Raw genomic sequence first — 15,667 nt, 5'->3', positions numbered from 1 at the left:
TAATCCTGCCTGTCAGGCTCAGAGCTGCTAAAGTTAAAGCCGTCAAGTGGCTTTTTCTTTCTCTGCTGGTGACTCGCAGCCTGCCACACTGCAGGCTTCGGGGAGAGGTGGGGCAGGAGAAGGGGACTCACCTTGTGCTTTGTAAGCACTTCACAGAGGGTCTCAGGCTGTTTTGGTCTTTGGTGTCTGGGGTGGTAGATAGGGCCCATGGTGGCACCAGAAAAGTACATCTCAGGACATAACATGGGGCAGTGAGGGTCTTGTTCAGCTGCTGCTGCTTTGCTACAGTTCCCTTGGGGAGAGCTGCGCTGGGGCCTGCCCTTTCCCACTAGCTTTCCTTCCTTCCAGGAGGCTGAGGGACAGCAAGCTTCTGTTGCCCACGGCTCCTGGCCAGCGGGGACGGCACAACGCTGGCCTGGGCTGCTTTCCAACTTCAGGCTGGGGCTGGCTGCTGCTGTTTTATCTGGAGCAGAGCCTTGCGTGTCTGGGCCCCATCCAGGGTGCCTGTGTTTGCTGTAGTCCCAGCAGGGGTTAATGAAGCCTCAGAACCCAGACCTGTTCCCTGGGTCTTCCTAAGCAAGCCCTAAACTTCAGTTGACTGAAAGGGAGCAGGGAGATCTTTTCTCTTTGTTCTTAGCTGACAGAATGGGGGCAGGGCCTGGGGCCTGGCAACTCTCTTTGACTTCGGCTTCATCTCATTGCTTCCCCCCACAAGCTTGGTTTCCCTGGTGGGCTCATGGGGCAGTTAATTAGCTCTTTGAAGCTCTGGAAGAGGCAAAGTGGCGCTATGTGGGTTTTAGAAATAAAATCAATAAATGACTTAACCACAGCCCAGCTATCTCCGTTTCTCTCCCCTGGGGCCAGCTCCATTCCTGGGCTCACTCCCTTTCTGTTCCCTGCCGTCAGCTTTCGTTAAGGTTTTGGGGGGGTAACAAGTGGCTGAAGGAGGCATCAGTGGCCTTTCTCCAAGCAGCTCAAGGCCCTGAAATGGAAGAGAGACAGCAGGAAGGCTTGGCCCTCGGAACCACAGCAAACACCTGCCTTTGTGGTGGAACGGGAGGGAGAAGTGCTCTCCCACCTGCCTTGGACACCTAGGGTAGAGAAGAGCCCTCTACTTGACCCTGTTTCTGTTTTGCTGCAGCAGCAGTGTCTCCCCACCCCCTCAAAGCTAGGTTGGTGAAAGGAATGTCGGTTGGGAAAGGTCACCGTCAGGGCTGTGTTACTGAGACCCAGCCAAGGGCTCTGGAGGAACCCAAGATTGGTCCCGGGAAGGAGGCAGGATTTCTGATTAGAAACCTAGTCGGATGTAAACAACTTGAGTTATTTCAGGTTGGGAAGGTGCTCTCAGGGTTCTTTAAAATCTATGCATGCAACACTAATGGGGGTGAAAGGGGAGAAGGACTTGGGGAAACAGGTCAGTTTCAGCCTTCAAGTTTCCATCCTGCTGGGCTGGGGGAAGCAAAATAAAAGAGGGTCTCCTGAGGTGGCGTCACCTTTGGAAAAGACTGGAAAGTTTGAGTGGGTGCCAATGACGCAACAAAGACCGAAAGAGCCCACAAGAAAGGTAGTTGGAGAAACCAGTTCAAAGTACATCTGTTTCCCAAGAGAAACAGGATGTGTCCCAGTTCAGCAAGTGCCTTGAGTGCAGGGGCGGGGTGAGCACTAAGTTGATGAGCAGGGAGGGGGCGTGGATTGAGTTGACATGGGGAGCAGGATAAGAAGCTAGGAATGCTCTGTTAGGAGCAGGTCCATAGTGGCAGGAAAATTAGGGGTCAGTGCAAAGGTTTGTGTGGCCAGAGCACGCAGCCACAGTTGGGGCATGAGGTGACAACAGGGGAACTGGCGCTACCTTGTCGACAACTGTACCAAGGAGCTTCTGAGCTCTACCTGGCCCTCCACAAGGAACCACGGGCCAGGCAGCCCAAGATGCTGGCCAAGCGCAGAGACCAGGTGCTTGGTGGAGGGTGGGGTGAACCTCCCCAGAGGCACAGCCCGGGAGGAAAGGCTGAGGGTGGGAACTGTGAGACCTGAGAGCCACCAGGCATTCTTTTGAAATACAAGGTGTAAAAAACTTAAAATGCAAACGTTTTAAGAGGAAGGTTTCTGTGTTCTCATGGCATCTGTGTTTTGGTGTTCTCTTCATGGTCTTTTTTCTCTGCTCTGGAGCACGCACTATGGAAGACCAGAACAGACGCTGTTTGGGAGTAGGGGTAGAGCAGAGCTTGGCCTTTGGAAGACTTGGGGTTTGGCCCCCATACTAGGGTGGTAATTCCAGGGCTGGGTCTGCTGTGGCGCAGAGAGTCCTCAGAAACAGCTTGGCCTTCCTTGAACCAGACTCGATACCATCCTGCTGCTGTCCCGGCCTCTGACCTGCTTTCTTGGCCCTCAGACCAGAGCACCCAGTTCTCCCCTTCCACCGGCCCACCGCCCGGCCCCAGGAAGCCCAGGCATCCTTTGAAATAGCTCCAGGCCCTGGGCTCCTTTTGCTCAAAGAACAAAGCAGGATCTGAGGTCAGCCTCCACAAGACTAGGAGGCAGTGGCTGGAGGAAGCAGGGAGTTATATTCTCACTTGAGAGTATACATTTCTTGAAGGAATTCAAGGCTCAGAAAAGTAAAGCAACCAGCCTAAGTTCCCACAGCAAATCAGTGCTGGGGCCAGGACACCAGCAGTGAACTGGGGGCAGCCAAAGCCGCAGAAGGAAGGATCTGTAGCTGCCAGGCCCTGGGGAGGAATGGTGTAACATTCCCGGGGTGCAGGAGCTCCCATTTTACGGGTGAAGTCACATTTGGGAACCTGGCCCACTTTTTTTTTTATACAGCAGGTTCTTATTAGTCATCAACTTTATACACATCAGTGTATACATGTCAATCCCAATCGCCCAATTCAGCACACCACCATCCCCACACCCCCGCAGTTTCCCCCGCTTGGGGTCCATACGTTTCTGACCCACTCTTTAGGCCTGTCCAGTGTGAGGCCCCAGGTGGGAGAAATGAATGGGAGAAGGCCTTCACTCAGTCACCTGGCAGCTGCGTCATGGGGAGACCTAATGCCACTGGCCAATGTGTGTGTGTGTCTGTGTAGGGGGTGCTTCAGTTCTACCCCTGTGGGCCACAGGACTGCAGTTCCCAGGGACCCCTGCTCCAGGCTGGTGGCCTCCAGCCAAAGCTGGCCTGTAATCTGACCGTCCCTCTCAAAAGGTCACTTCAGAGGTCCTTGAGGGACAGCAACAGGGAGAGCTCAGAGTGACGTGACTTTGTGGGGGGGTGGGGCGGGGAGGGGCCCTGCCTCAGGCGACCTCCCCATACCACCCCTGGAACCCGGGGTCCCGGTCCCCTTTCTCCCAGCCACCCAGTGTCCTCTGCTAGCTGCCCTTCTTCTGTTCGGGGTACCCTGATCCTCAGCACCTGGGCCTTCAGCCTGTGGGGAATCCTGGCCCCTCTTGCCACATGTGTCCTCCCCACCCGGGTGCAGGGCCACCGTGGAAGCTTGACCAGAGGGCATCCCGCCTGTGGTTTGCAGCCTCTTGCGTGAAGGTCTAGAACCGAAGTCAAGCTGCTCTGATGGAGGCTGGGCCTCCTGTCACCTGTTCTCCTTGACAGCGCCCTCAGCCTCTCCAAGGAGTCCTGATTGAGGGCCCGCAATCAGGCTGCATCCTTCATCTATAACCCAGGAGAGGGGCCCAGATCAGGGCGACCTCAGCCAAAGTCACAGCCCAGAGGCTCTAGTCAAGCCTCAGGCCTCAAGCCGGTGCTCTGCCTGCTGCATCTTGTCTCTGACCCTGCAAAAGGCAGGGACGGGGACAGAAGACAGCAGACCCCAGTGTGTGAGGCCTGGAGGAAGTGGGTCAGCGCAGGGCTGCGAATGAGCCAGGTGGCCCTCCCTGCCCCTCCTCTCCTCCCCTCACCCCAAAATAGCTCCCCGAGCGGCCAAGCCAAGACCGACCCATCGAGGGAGGAGGCGGGGCACGTTGCCCAGAGCCAGGCTTTAAAGCACCAGCCGGCTGGGGATCTCCACTCCCTGGCTGAAGGCACTGCTCAGGCCGCCCGCCTGTCCACACAGTCAGTCCAGCCTGCCCTCCCGCAGCCATGTCCCGGCCCCTGACAGACCAGGAGAGGAGAAAGCAGATCAGCGTGCGTGGCCTGGCCGGCGTGGAGAATGTGACCGAGCTGAAGAAGAATTTCAACCGGCACCTGCACTTCACCCTCGTGAAAGACCGCAATGTGGCCACCCCTCTAGACTACTACTTTGCGCTGGCCTACACTGTGCGCGACCACCTCGTGGGCCGCTGGCTCCGCACGCAGCAGCACTACTACGAGAAGGACCCCAAGGTGCTGCTTGGGGCACCCCGGGAGGGGAATGGGCTGGGTGCCCTGCCTGGGGGCTGGGAGATCTTGACCAAGTGGCAGCCCCTCCCTGGGGTCAGGGCTCTCTGCAGCAAAATAAAGGGTCACTCCAGGTTCCTGAGGTTGGAGGATCCAGGGGTGCCAGGTGCAATGGGTTGCTGGGGCAACCCAGGGGGAGAAATCTGGGATGGGAGCAGGTCAGGGGGCTCGGGTCAGGTAGGCTGGTTGCAAAGGCCCAGGGCTCACTCAGAGAATGGAGGGGCTTCTGGGGGACATGAAGATCCCTGTGGCCTGGGTTGGACCCTAAGTGGAAGGACATATCATTGAATGCGTGCGTGGTGTGTGTGCTGGTGCAGCGCATGGGGCGCAGCTGGGGTGGTGAGATCAAATGTCTGTTGGGGTCACTGGTAAATGTCAGCAACCTGACACTTCTGGGCAGGCGTGGGGGAGGGCCAGGGAGGGGACCCAGGGAACCAGGAGACCAGGCACCATCAGCATCCTAGATCCTGGCAGCTCTCTGTCCTCTTCTTGGGACTGAGGCTTGAGAGCCAGGGGGCCCTCTGCAAGGACGGGAGGTGGCCGACTCTAGCCCTGAGTCATGTGTGACCTTGAGCCAATGACTTTTTTCTCTGGGCCTGGCTTTCCCTTTTGGGGAGCACTTGGAGGTGCTTCCCTATATTCTGACTCCCTGATGGGCTGTTGGCAGGATTGCATGCAATGAAAGGAGTTCCTACCTCTCCTAGGCACCTCTCCTAACCCCTGAGGTAGATATGGCCAGCCCCATCTTCCAGATGAGGAAACTGAGGCTCAGAGAAGAAAAGTGATTTGTCCAAAGTCAGAAGAAATGCTGGGACCAGAATCTTGCCTGTTGGGTCCCAAAGCCTGAGAAGGGGGGAGAAATGGAGGCAGGGCTGGAACATGCTGGGGCCTAGGAGTGGGGCAGGAAGTATGAGAGGTGCAGGCCCAGCTGCGCCTGGCTGAATGTTAGTGGGTGGCCTTGATGCCCTCCCCTCCACCTCCCCACCTGTCTCTCCGGGCAGAGGATCTACTACCTGTCTCTGGAATTCTACATGGGCCGGACGCTACAAAACACCATGGTGAACCTGGCCTTGGAGAATGCCTGTGATGAGGCCACCTACCAGGTGTGTGGGGGAGGGGCAAGCCTTGGGGCTTGGGCGATTGACCTGCTGGCCCTTGGCCCTGACGCCTGCCGTACCCTCCCGCCTCTAGCTGGGCCTGGACATGGAGGAGCTGGAGGAAGTCGAGGAGGACGCAGGGCTGGGCAACGGGGGCCTGGGCCGGCTGGCGGGTAAGTGAGCAGGGTGGCAGGGGATTGGGCAGAAGGGTTCCTTTGTGCCGCGTCTCTGACACCCACCTCCACGCACACCCCTAGCCTGCTTTCTGGACTCCATGGCGACACTGGGCCTGGCTGCCTATGGCTACGGGATCCGCTATGAGTTTGGGATTTTTAACCAGAAGATCTCTGGGGGTTGGCAGGTGAGTGACCTTGGGCCCTGACCTTGTTATTATGATGATGGAGAAGACCCCTATTTGTTCATTCATCTGCACATAGATCCAGAACCAGCCCCAGCCTTGGTGGAAAACATCCTTGCCCCTTCCCCCTGGCCCCAAGCCAGTTGTTAGCTCTGGGGATAGGAGGTCCATACCTGTGGAATGTCTCAGACTCTCATACATACACAGTGTCCCCGTGGATATTCCACCAGACCAGGGGCCCACCTACCCCAAAGCCCTTCATTTACACCCTCCCTGTATAGGGCACATTAGGGCCACTGCTCCTGGCCTACTCACCACCTGCTGTGGTGTGAGCCTGGCTCTGACACTGCCTTCCTTTCTCCCCTGACCTGCCTTGGGCTCAGATGGAGGAGGCTGATGACTGGCTTCGCTACGGCAACCCCTGGGAGAAGGCCCGACCCGAGTGCACACTGCCTGTGCACTTCTATGGCCGAGTGGAGCACACCAACCAGGGGGCCAAGTGGGTGGACACGCAGGTGAGGGGGAAGTCAGGGAGCGGGGTGTGGTGGTGGGGAAATCTAGTGAGGGAGAGGGGAGGAGGTTCTAGAGGAAACAGGGAGAAACAAGGAAAGAGCCTGGAGGCTACTGGACCTAGTGCTATTTTATAATGGATGCCACTGAGGCTCAGAGAGGTTAAGTGACTTATTCAAGGTCACACAGCTAGAACTAGGAGAGGCTAGAGACAGGGTCACAGGGGAGCCAGACCAAGTGCAGAGCCTGGGAGGAGGAGAGAGGCCACCGTGCTCTACCAGTGCTTCTCCCCTGACCTGGCTCCTTTCCACCACCCCACAAGACTCATCAAAGAATAATCACGGAGTCTTGGCTCCCCTGCACATCTGAACTGGGGGCTTGATGGGAAACAAAGCAACAGCCCAGAAATGGGGACAGGGGAGAAACTTAAAAGCCTGGAGAGGGCAATTGACTTGTTCAAGGTCACAGAGCAAGTTAGAGGGAGCCTAAAGCTAAACGAGGTGTCCAAATTCCAGCTCAGCCAGTCTTGCTGTGGCTGCAGGTCACCGGCCTCCAGATGGCTGCACAGCAACCTCTAGGCTTTCAGAATCTAGAGTTTGTTCTGCTGTCATCCACGCCAAGGTCCAGCAGGGCTGTGGCTGCCCGCCTAGCTCTATGCTCTTGGGCCAGTCCCTTCCCTCTCCGAGCTGCAGCTTTCACTCTGCTCCAATCGGGGCTACTTAGTGTTGGGGAGGGAGGCGTGGGTGCGCCCCCGCCCCATGGTAACAGGCAGCTATGGGCAGCAATTATTGATGTTTGCTAATTGTGGGAGGTGGGGCCAGCATTAGTCACTGCTAATTAGCCCTGTGGTCAACCAGGCATAAGCCCTTTGGATGGCCTTGACCTCCGTGACGCCCTCAGCCAGGCCCCATGGTTCCCCCCAGCCCTTCCATGAGTCCAGAGTGTCCTCTAGACTGTGCTCAGGCCAGCGGCCAGCTCATCGCCATCATGGCGGAGTGGCCACCAACAGGGCCCCGCCCTGGGCTCCGAGCTCATCCCCACCTCCTGGAATCTTCACAACAGCCCAGCAAGGAGGGGCACGGTGGTGTGGGGAGGCACTGGGAAGTCCTCTCCTTATGGACGAGGTCCAGAGAGGTTGGCGGGGCTGCTTGTGTCACCCAGAGTTGGGACTAGAACCCGGCGTGGGGAGTTGGGGGAGTGCAGTGACAGAGCACGGAGTTCCGGCTCTCAGGGCCTCTTGCGCGTGGCAGATGCCCACCTCCTGACACAACACCGGGTGCCTTGCAGGTGGTGTTGGCCATGCCTTACGACACACCTGTGCCCGGCTACCGCAACAACATCGTCAATACCATGCGCCTGTGGTCTGCCAAGGCCCCCAATGACTTTAACCTCAAGGACTGTGAGTTCAGCCAAAGTCAGCAACCCCTGCCCACCCCGGCCCACACTCGACCCAAGCCTGACCCTGTCCCCACATTCGTTCCTCAGTCAACGTCGGTGGCTACATCCAGGCTGTGCTGGACCGCAACCTGGCTGAGAATATCTCCCGTGTCCTGTATCCCAACGACAACGTACGTTACCCCCTGGGCTGGGGACAGGAAGCCAGAGTGCGTGGGAGAGGGCAGGAGAAGGCGAGTGACACTTGCCGGTGCCCTAGTCACACCCAAGGCATATTGCTGGCCCCTGTGTGTCCTGTTCTTCCCCCAAGTTCTTTAAGTGGGAGGATGCCTGAGTCCTGGGGGCAGCAGGTTAGGGTGGGGCACTTTGGATGAGCCGCTCCCTGGTAACACCCACAATACTCCTCCTGGTCCTTAGCCCTCCCTCCTGCTACCATCCACAGTGCTGCTTCTTGGTGGGAGAAAGACCCCTGGGTCCCTGAGGTGGGGCAGCTCGGGGCTCAGGAATCTTGGTGTGGGTGGGAGTCTCCCCTGGCCACACCCACAGCAGTGTTAGGCCACCACCTTGACTCCACCCTGCCTGGCACTGTCCCCAGTTCTTTGAGGGGAAAGAGCTTCGGCTGAAGCAGGAGTACTTCGTAGTGGCTGCCACGCTCCAGGACATCATCCGCCGCTTCAAATCCGCCAAGTTCGGCTGCCGAGACCCTGTGCGCACAAGCTTCGACGCCTTCCCAGATAAGGTACCAGGCCCCAGGGAAGGCCAGCCTCTACACCTCCTGTGATGGGTGCCATCCCTCCTCCCTCCAGTCTCAGCCTGAACCACCCATTTTACAGATGAGGACGTGGAGGCTGGGTGTTGGGGGTGGGTGTGGGGGGATCTGCTCGCGATCCTCAATAGAACCTCGCTCCCCTCTTCCTCCTGCCCCATACCTGCCCCCGTGAGGGCCTCCACCCCCAGCTCAACCCTAGAACCATGAGGGGCCCTGGGGGGGGTGCTCTGAAGGGGCAAAGGACAGCAATCATAGCCTTGGTTTGGAGCCCAGACTGACTCCAATGCCCCCCCGCCCCCAGGTGGCCATCCAGCTCAATGATACCCACCCCTCCTTGGCCATCCCCGAGCTGATGAGGATTCTGGTGGACCAGGAGCGGCTGGACTGGGACAAGGTGGGCTTCAGGGCCCCTCCTGCACCCCTGCCTCACCCTCTGCATCTCAGGGTTCCCCTCCCAGTCTGGGGAGTGGAAAGATGTGGGTGGAGCCCCCACTGCACAGACGGCAGTGTGAGGCCCAGAGGGCGGGTGTCCTAGAACCTGGCGCGGCAGTGGCAGGGCCAGGGCTCTTGGCTGCACAGTGTGTGTGGAGAGCCGTCCGGCTTAAGCCCGGGGGTCCTTCCTCGCCATCCCATCTGTCAGGCATGGGACGTGACTGTGAAGACCTGTGCCTATACCAACCACACGGTGCTGCCCGAGGCCCTGGAGCGCTGGCCCGTGCACCTCTTGGAGACCCTGCTGCCTCGGCACCTCCAGATCATCTATGAGATCAACCAGCGCTTCCTTAATGTGAGTGGAGGAAGCGTGGGGTGGAGGGTGGGGCGTGGAGGGCATGGAAAGCATGGCTCCTGAGACTCTGGCAGGGAGGGCTGTGGACAGAGACCTGGGGATAGGGTAGGGGCTGGAAACCTGGGTCCTGGGTCCCCGTCCTAGCTCTGGGCTCTCCTGGCACAGCGGGTGGCGGCTGCGTTCCCAGGGGATATAGACCGGCTGAGGCGCATGTCGCTGGTGGAGGAGGGCGCGGTGAAGCGCATCAACATGGCGCACCTGTGCATCGCCGGTTCACATGCTATCAATGGCGTGGCTCGCATCCACTCCGAGATCCTCAAGAAGACCACGTAAGACCCGCTCCGCAGACACCGCCCCTCCCGCTGGACCCCCGCTCACCCCCTCACTGCCTGGCACCGGCCATTCACAGTCGCCCTCAGCTGGCCCCTTCCACGGGTGGCACTGCTCTTACAAGAATCATAGCCTTGCCGTCCAGTCCAGTCCTGTCCCCAGATGACCCCTCTTACACACAGCACCCTCCCCCTCCCCTCCAGGCCCCTTTCATCAAGAAACCAGGGTAGGGGCCCCAGGGAGGAGGCCTTCATCCCACAGGGGTGATTGGTGATCCCCCGACCCCATCCTATAGCTTCAAGGACTTCTATGAGCTAGAGCCTCATAAGTTCCAGAATAAGACCAACGGCATCACTCCTCGGCGCTGGCTGGTTATGTGTAACCCTGGGCTGGCAGAAGTCATTGCTGAGGTGAGCGTTCACGTATGGCCAGTAGGGGTCAACACGGTCACCGCAGGGAGCATCTGGGTGTGGTTGTGTATGTGGTTCACTGTAGGGCACCCATCTGAGGGCTGAAGTCCATCCTGCACTGCGTTCCCCAAGCCTTGCATCTGTCTGGAGAAGGGGAACCATTTTCTTACTTGCATGAGGGTGCCTGTGGGCGAATGGAAGCCCTGGCTATGAAGGTCAACCTGGTGGAGTTCACAGTCTAATGGAGGGGTTATCAGCAGGTCACATCTGGAGTGAGACCAGAAAGGGGCAGAGAGTGGGAGTGGGGCCCTGAGGTCAATGCCTGTCAGAGGAAAAGGCCAAGAGGAAGGCCTGTGGGGTCAGATGGGGGTCAGCCATCAGAGCTCAAGGTCAGGAGGGGAGGAAAGATGCACAAACATGTACCACCCCCCAGCTGGGAGGCTGCAGAGGAAGGAGCTGTCTGCAGTGGATGGGGCTTGGTTGACCTGGAAAGGGACCCCTCTGTGAGGGAGGACGGAGGAGGGATATGGGCCTAACTGAGAGCTATCTTCCCACAGCGCATCGGGGAGGACTACATCGCAGACCTGGACCAGCTGCGCAAACTGCTCTCCTATGTGGACGATGAAGCCTTTATCCGGGATGTGGCCAAAGTGAAGCAGGTGAGGAGCGCTGCAAGCTGGGACAGACTCCTGTGCCAGGGCTTGAGTGGAGGGTGCTGGAGGGGGCGGATGTCTGAGTCAGGAATGGCCGATAGAGCTCATCTCTTCTGCAAACTCAGGCCATTGGTAGAAGTTGCCTGGAGTCAGTCCATGGTGGGAAGGCATCATCTGACCTCACTGGAAGAGTGCTGACATTGATTAGCAATGTCTGCCCTGATGCAGGAGTGGATAAAGGTAGCAAGGGAGACTTCTATCCTCACCTTCCTGGGAAAGAAATGAGACTGTAGGATTTCCTGAGGCTGAGGCCTATTGGTGAGCTCTCTCCACTCCCCTGACTTCAGGAAAACAAGTTAAAGTTCTCTGCGTACCTAGAGAAGGAATACAAAGTCCACATCAACCCCAACTCGCTCTTCGACGTCCAGGTGAAGCGGATTCATGAATATAAACGCCAGCTCCTCAACTGCCTCCATGTCATCACAATGTACAACCGTGAGTGGCAGGGTTCCCTCTGGCTCCTGGTTCCCCCCTCTGTGTACCTCCCAGGATACTATATACTTCCTGATCAACATCTCCTTTGACCTCAGGATAACTCTTGGGACATGGAATTATCCCCATTTCACAGATGGGCAAACTGAGGCTCAGAAGGGGAGGAAGTGACAGATCTGAGGTCACAAAGCAAGTGATTGCCCAAGTCAGGGCTACTGTCTCCCAGCCCAGCCCTGGCTGGATGAGTGCTGTCAGGTGTTACTGCCTAGAAGGAAAACCTGGCCCACTCACTGGATCCCTCTGTTTCTCCACAGGCATCAAGAAGGATCCCAATAAGTTTTTTGTGCCTCGGACTGTGATGATTGGAGGGAAGGTGAGAAGCCGGGCTGCAGACCATGGCTGTGGTTCTTTGATATCCAGATTGAGGTCAGCCTGGCTGAGTTGCAGGATGGGGGTAGGAGGTCAGGCTGTGGAGCTGACCCCAGACTGTGCTCCCACAGGCTGCACCTGGGTACCACATGGCCAAGATGATCATCAAACTCATTACAGCCATTGGGGATGTGGTCAACCACGACCCGGTGGTGGGAGACCGCCTACGCCTGATCTTCTTGGAGAACTACCGAGTCTCACTGGCCGAGAAAGGTGGAATGCCGCCAGTGGGGACCCTAGGGAAGCTCTGATTAGTTCAGTTCCAGGAAGAGATATTAATCTCCTCTTCTTAGGGTGCTTGCACTTTAAGGAAGAATCTGGAGAGGACAATACTCAAATCATGAGGATGTCCCTTTCATGGTGGTATGGGGTGAAATTATAGGGGAGATGGGCCTCAGTGGTGCCCTTTAAATCACACAGTGGAGCTGGGGGGTGGGGGGAGTCCAGGTTAGGTCCCAGATGTTCAAATATCAACAAGAGGTGGCGGGGCGGTGGGGGGCAGTGAGAGAGAGACTTAATTGGTTAAGAGTGGAGCGTTGGGGTGGAGGGGACTCTGAATCTGGCTAGGCCTAGGGCCAGACTAACTCCAGAGTCTCTAGCTGGTCTGGGGCTCTTCCTGGAGCTGAGCTTGTCCCCTGCTGCCCCCCCGCACAGTGATCCCGGCTGCTGACCTTTCCGAGCAGATCTCTACTGCGGGCACTGAGGCCTCAGGCACTGGCAACATGAAGTTCATGCTCAATGGGGCTCTGACCATTGGCACCATGGATGGGGCCAATGTGGAGATGGCAGAAGAGGCGGGAGAGGAGAACTTCTTCATCTTCGGCATGCGGGTGGAGGACGTGGAAAGGCTTGACCAGAAAGGGTATGGGCTGCAAAGTTCACAGTCTGTGGGCAGGAGGCACCAAGGTGCGACTGCTGGAGGTAGAGCCGGGAGCAAGAGGCATGACTGGAAAGGCTGGTCCAGGCTGCACAAGGTCTTAGTTATGGCCATCACGAGTCTAGAAAACTTTTGAGGTGACTTATAACAAATAAAGTTAATGAAATGGGAAAAGAAAGAAGTAACAGAGAACTGAAGGGAAAGGAAGAGAAAATAATACCAACCCTCAGAGATAATATTATTTCTGGAATTGGAAGTAAAGTGAAATTCTTAGCTCCCTGGCAGCCATGGCAAAAAGGGAAATATGAGTACAGTAGTTATATCTGTGCTTGTGGTCAGAAACATAGATCTTCAGAGAAGACATTTTCCTGGCATTACATTTTTTTTTTTTTTTTTTTTTTTTTTTTTGCGGTACGTGGGCCTCTCACTCTTGTGGCCTCTCCTGTTGCGGAGCACAGGCTCCGGACGCACAGGCCCAGTGGCCATGGCTCACGGGCCCAGCCGCTCCACGGCATGTGGGATCTTCCCGGACCAGGGCACGAACCCGTGTCCCCTGCATCGGCAGGCGGACTCTCAACCACTGCGCCACCAGGGAAGCCCCTGGCATTACATTTTTAACATTTTAAAATATGATTTTTTTCTTCTCATAAAAGCAGTACATGCTCACTGGTTAGAAATATACAAAGCCACAAAGAATAAAACAACTGTCATCCATGATCTCATCACCCAGATTTAAAGCCACAGTTCTCTTTTTCTTCGTGTATATAGTTTTTAAAAGTTGGGAATAATGCATGTACAGTTTTGAATCCTGTTATCTTAACATTGGTGAGGCATTTTCCATGTCATTAAATAGTCTTCAAGATATTTTAAATGTTTGTATAGCATTCTATCTTATGTACATGGCATAACTTATTTAACTAGTTCCATATGGTTGGACATTAAGGTTGATTTCCCCTGTCTGTTAGGATAAACGTCCCTGTGATGACTAACCTTTTACATTGATGTCCACATCTCTGATTATTTCCTTAAGATAATTATTAGAAGGGGGTATTTCTGAGTAAAAAGTATGAGTTCTTAAGGCTCCTGATACACATTGTCAAATTGTTTTCCCGAAAGTTGGTACCAGTTTACACTCCCACCAACAGCTTACAAGAGCTGGCACTGAATATTGATAGGAATTTCTCCTGTGGGGCTTGACTAGAAAGTTTAGACTTGGCCCTTTGTTGTTGTTGTTGTTGTTTTGGTTGCACCGTATGACATGTGGGATCTTAGTTCCTTGACTAGGGATTGAACCCGTGTCCCCTGCATTGGAAGCGTGGCAGACTTGGTCCTTTGACCAGGAAGGAAATGTGAAATGTTTTGAGCAAAGTCCAACACGTTCAGAACTAGGCTCCAGATGGACACTTTTGGCTGCAGGAGGCTTGACTGGAGGGGACAATGTCTAGGTGGGGGACCAGTGTGGGGCTGACACCAGATGGCAGGGGGAGTCCCCTGCAGCAGGCCACTGCTGGGGATGGGGATTAGGGACATTGTTGAGGAGGCGGACTTGGTTTCTGGTTGGAAGAGAGAAAGGGAGGAAAGAGATGAGACTGGTCTTGAGAGGTTTGAACCCAGGTGGCTCAGGAATGGATTGTGCTGCCTTAGGAAGTGGGACACTGGAGGCAAGTTGGTGCCAGGCACAGCGATGAGCTTGGCTGGACGGTTTGAACTTAAGGATGTTCCTCACGATATACCTGTTCGCTCCTTCTGGGGCCTGAAAGTGAGGCCAGGGATGGACTGTGGATGGTGGGGGAGAAAAGCCATTAACGAAGGAAAGAAACCTGTTGGGAGACAGTGGTGGTGTGTGGGAAGAAGAGCGCTTGGTTTGGGGCCTTTGGCTCTGACACTACCTTTCTCTCCTCTCTAGACCTCAGTTTCCTCATCCACAAAGTGGGGGATGAAAAGCTGAGCTGAGAAGGGAGGGGGCCTCTTGGAAAGACCTCCAGAGGGAGTGTGGCAGCTGCGGGGAGGGCAGTAGCAGGCTGGGCCTGGGTTTTGACCCTGGGGCTTGGAACTTCCTGGATTTTTGCTGGAGGAGGAGGAGCCAGGAACCCATTTCCAGGGCACTGACTACAGCTCTTCCCCAACAGGTACAATGCCCAGGAATACTGTGACCGAATTCCAGAGCTTCGGCACATCATTGACCAGCTGAACAGTGGCTTCTTCTCCCCCAAACAGCCCGACCTGTTCAAGGACATTGTCAACATGCTCATGCACCATGACCGGTGAGCTGGCCGGCCAGGAAACTGCGCACGTGGGGCTGCTGGGCTCAGTAGGGCTCAGGTGCGGTGGGGAGGCTGGACAGGGCTTCTGGGCAGTTGGGACTAGATTCCTTTGGAAGCAGCATCACTGTTCAGGTCCCCAGAAATCCAATGGGACAGGATGGGCTTGGCCCTTGACCTCATGAAACTTCCTGATTCTCCATTCCCCTCCAGGTTTAAAGTCTTTGCAGATTATGAAGAGTACATTAAATGCCAGGAGAGAGTCAGTGCCCTGTACAAGGTGAGGGGTCCTGGGCCAGGGGCTGGCAGGGCTTTGGTGGCCCTGGTTGGGATGAGGTGGTAGGTGGGGACCCCACTGGCAGAGCTAGCTCCCTTTTGGCTTGTAGAACCCGAGAGAGTGGACGCGGATGGTGATCCGGAACATAGCCACCTCTGGCAAGTTCTCTAGCGACCGCACCATTGCCCAGTACGCCAAGGAGATCTGGGGCGTGGAGCCTAGCCGCCAGCGCCTGCCAGCACCTGATGAGAAGATCTGAGCCTCTAGACCAGACCCAAACCTGCCCCTGAGTCTGTTGGCAGTCCCTTGGGCCAGCTCCAGCTCCTCGTCCAGAGGGTAGGGTACTGGGGTTAGATCTCTAAACCTCTTCCTGGAACCCCATTTCCCATCAGCCTTGAGATCCCAGTGTTCAGCGTGACTAAGGACACTGCTCCCGTCCTGTCCTCGGGCTCCCCGCCCGCTCCTATTTATGGCTCTGACCAACTTTACCCACTCCCCAATAAACTGGTTCTCCTTGGGAGCCTCCTTACTCCTCTGTCTGTTGGGAAATATTTTTAGCTCCGGGCGGCATAGCAGCTGCACAGTCACCGCGCCTTACCCCCACCCGTGTCAGGTGCGTCCCCTCAGAAGGGGGGGGC

At 56.3% G+C, this 15,667-nt stretch overlaps 1 protein-coding gene across 1 annotated transcript; it reads left to right on the top strand.

The window, feature by feature from the left end:
- Positions 1–4,004: 4,004 nt before the first annotated feature.
- Positions 4,005–15,549, top strand: PYGM (glycogen phosphorylase, muscle associated). The gene is made up of 20 exons (XM_033860951.2): positions 4,005–4,330; positions 5,386–5,487; positions 5,576–5,654; positions 5,739–5,842; positions 6,223–6,354; positions 7,637–7,748; positions 7,835–7,917; positions 8,340–8,483; positions 8,815–8,907; positions 9,154–9,300; positions 9,466–9,629; positions 9,926–10,040; positions 10,598–10,699; positions 11,041–11,188; positions 11,500–11,558; positions 11,686–11,827; positions 12,269–12,476; positions 14,621–14,755; positions 14,966–15,032; positions 15,139–15,549. Exons 1-20 carry the CDS (start codon positions 4,088–4,090, stop codon positions 15,286–15,288), a joined length of 2,529 nt encoding a protein of 842 aa, XP_033716842.1. The 5' UTR covers positions 4,005–4,087; the 3' UTR covers positions 15,289–15,549.
- Positions 15,550–15,667: the final 118 nt, after the last annotated feature.

The sequence above is a fragment of the Tursiops truncatus genome, chromosome 8 (genome assembly GCF_011762595.2).
Source record: "Tursiops truncatus isolate mTurTru1 chromosome 8, mTurTru1.mat.Y, whole genome shotgun sequence".
Classification (NCBI taxonomy): Eukaryota; Metazoa; Chordata; class Mammalia; order Artiodactyla; family Delphinidae; genus Tursiops; species Tursiops truncatus.
The sequence above is the reverse complement of the archived record's forward strand: the minus strand, read 5'-3'. Positions and strand labels throughout refer to the sequence as shown.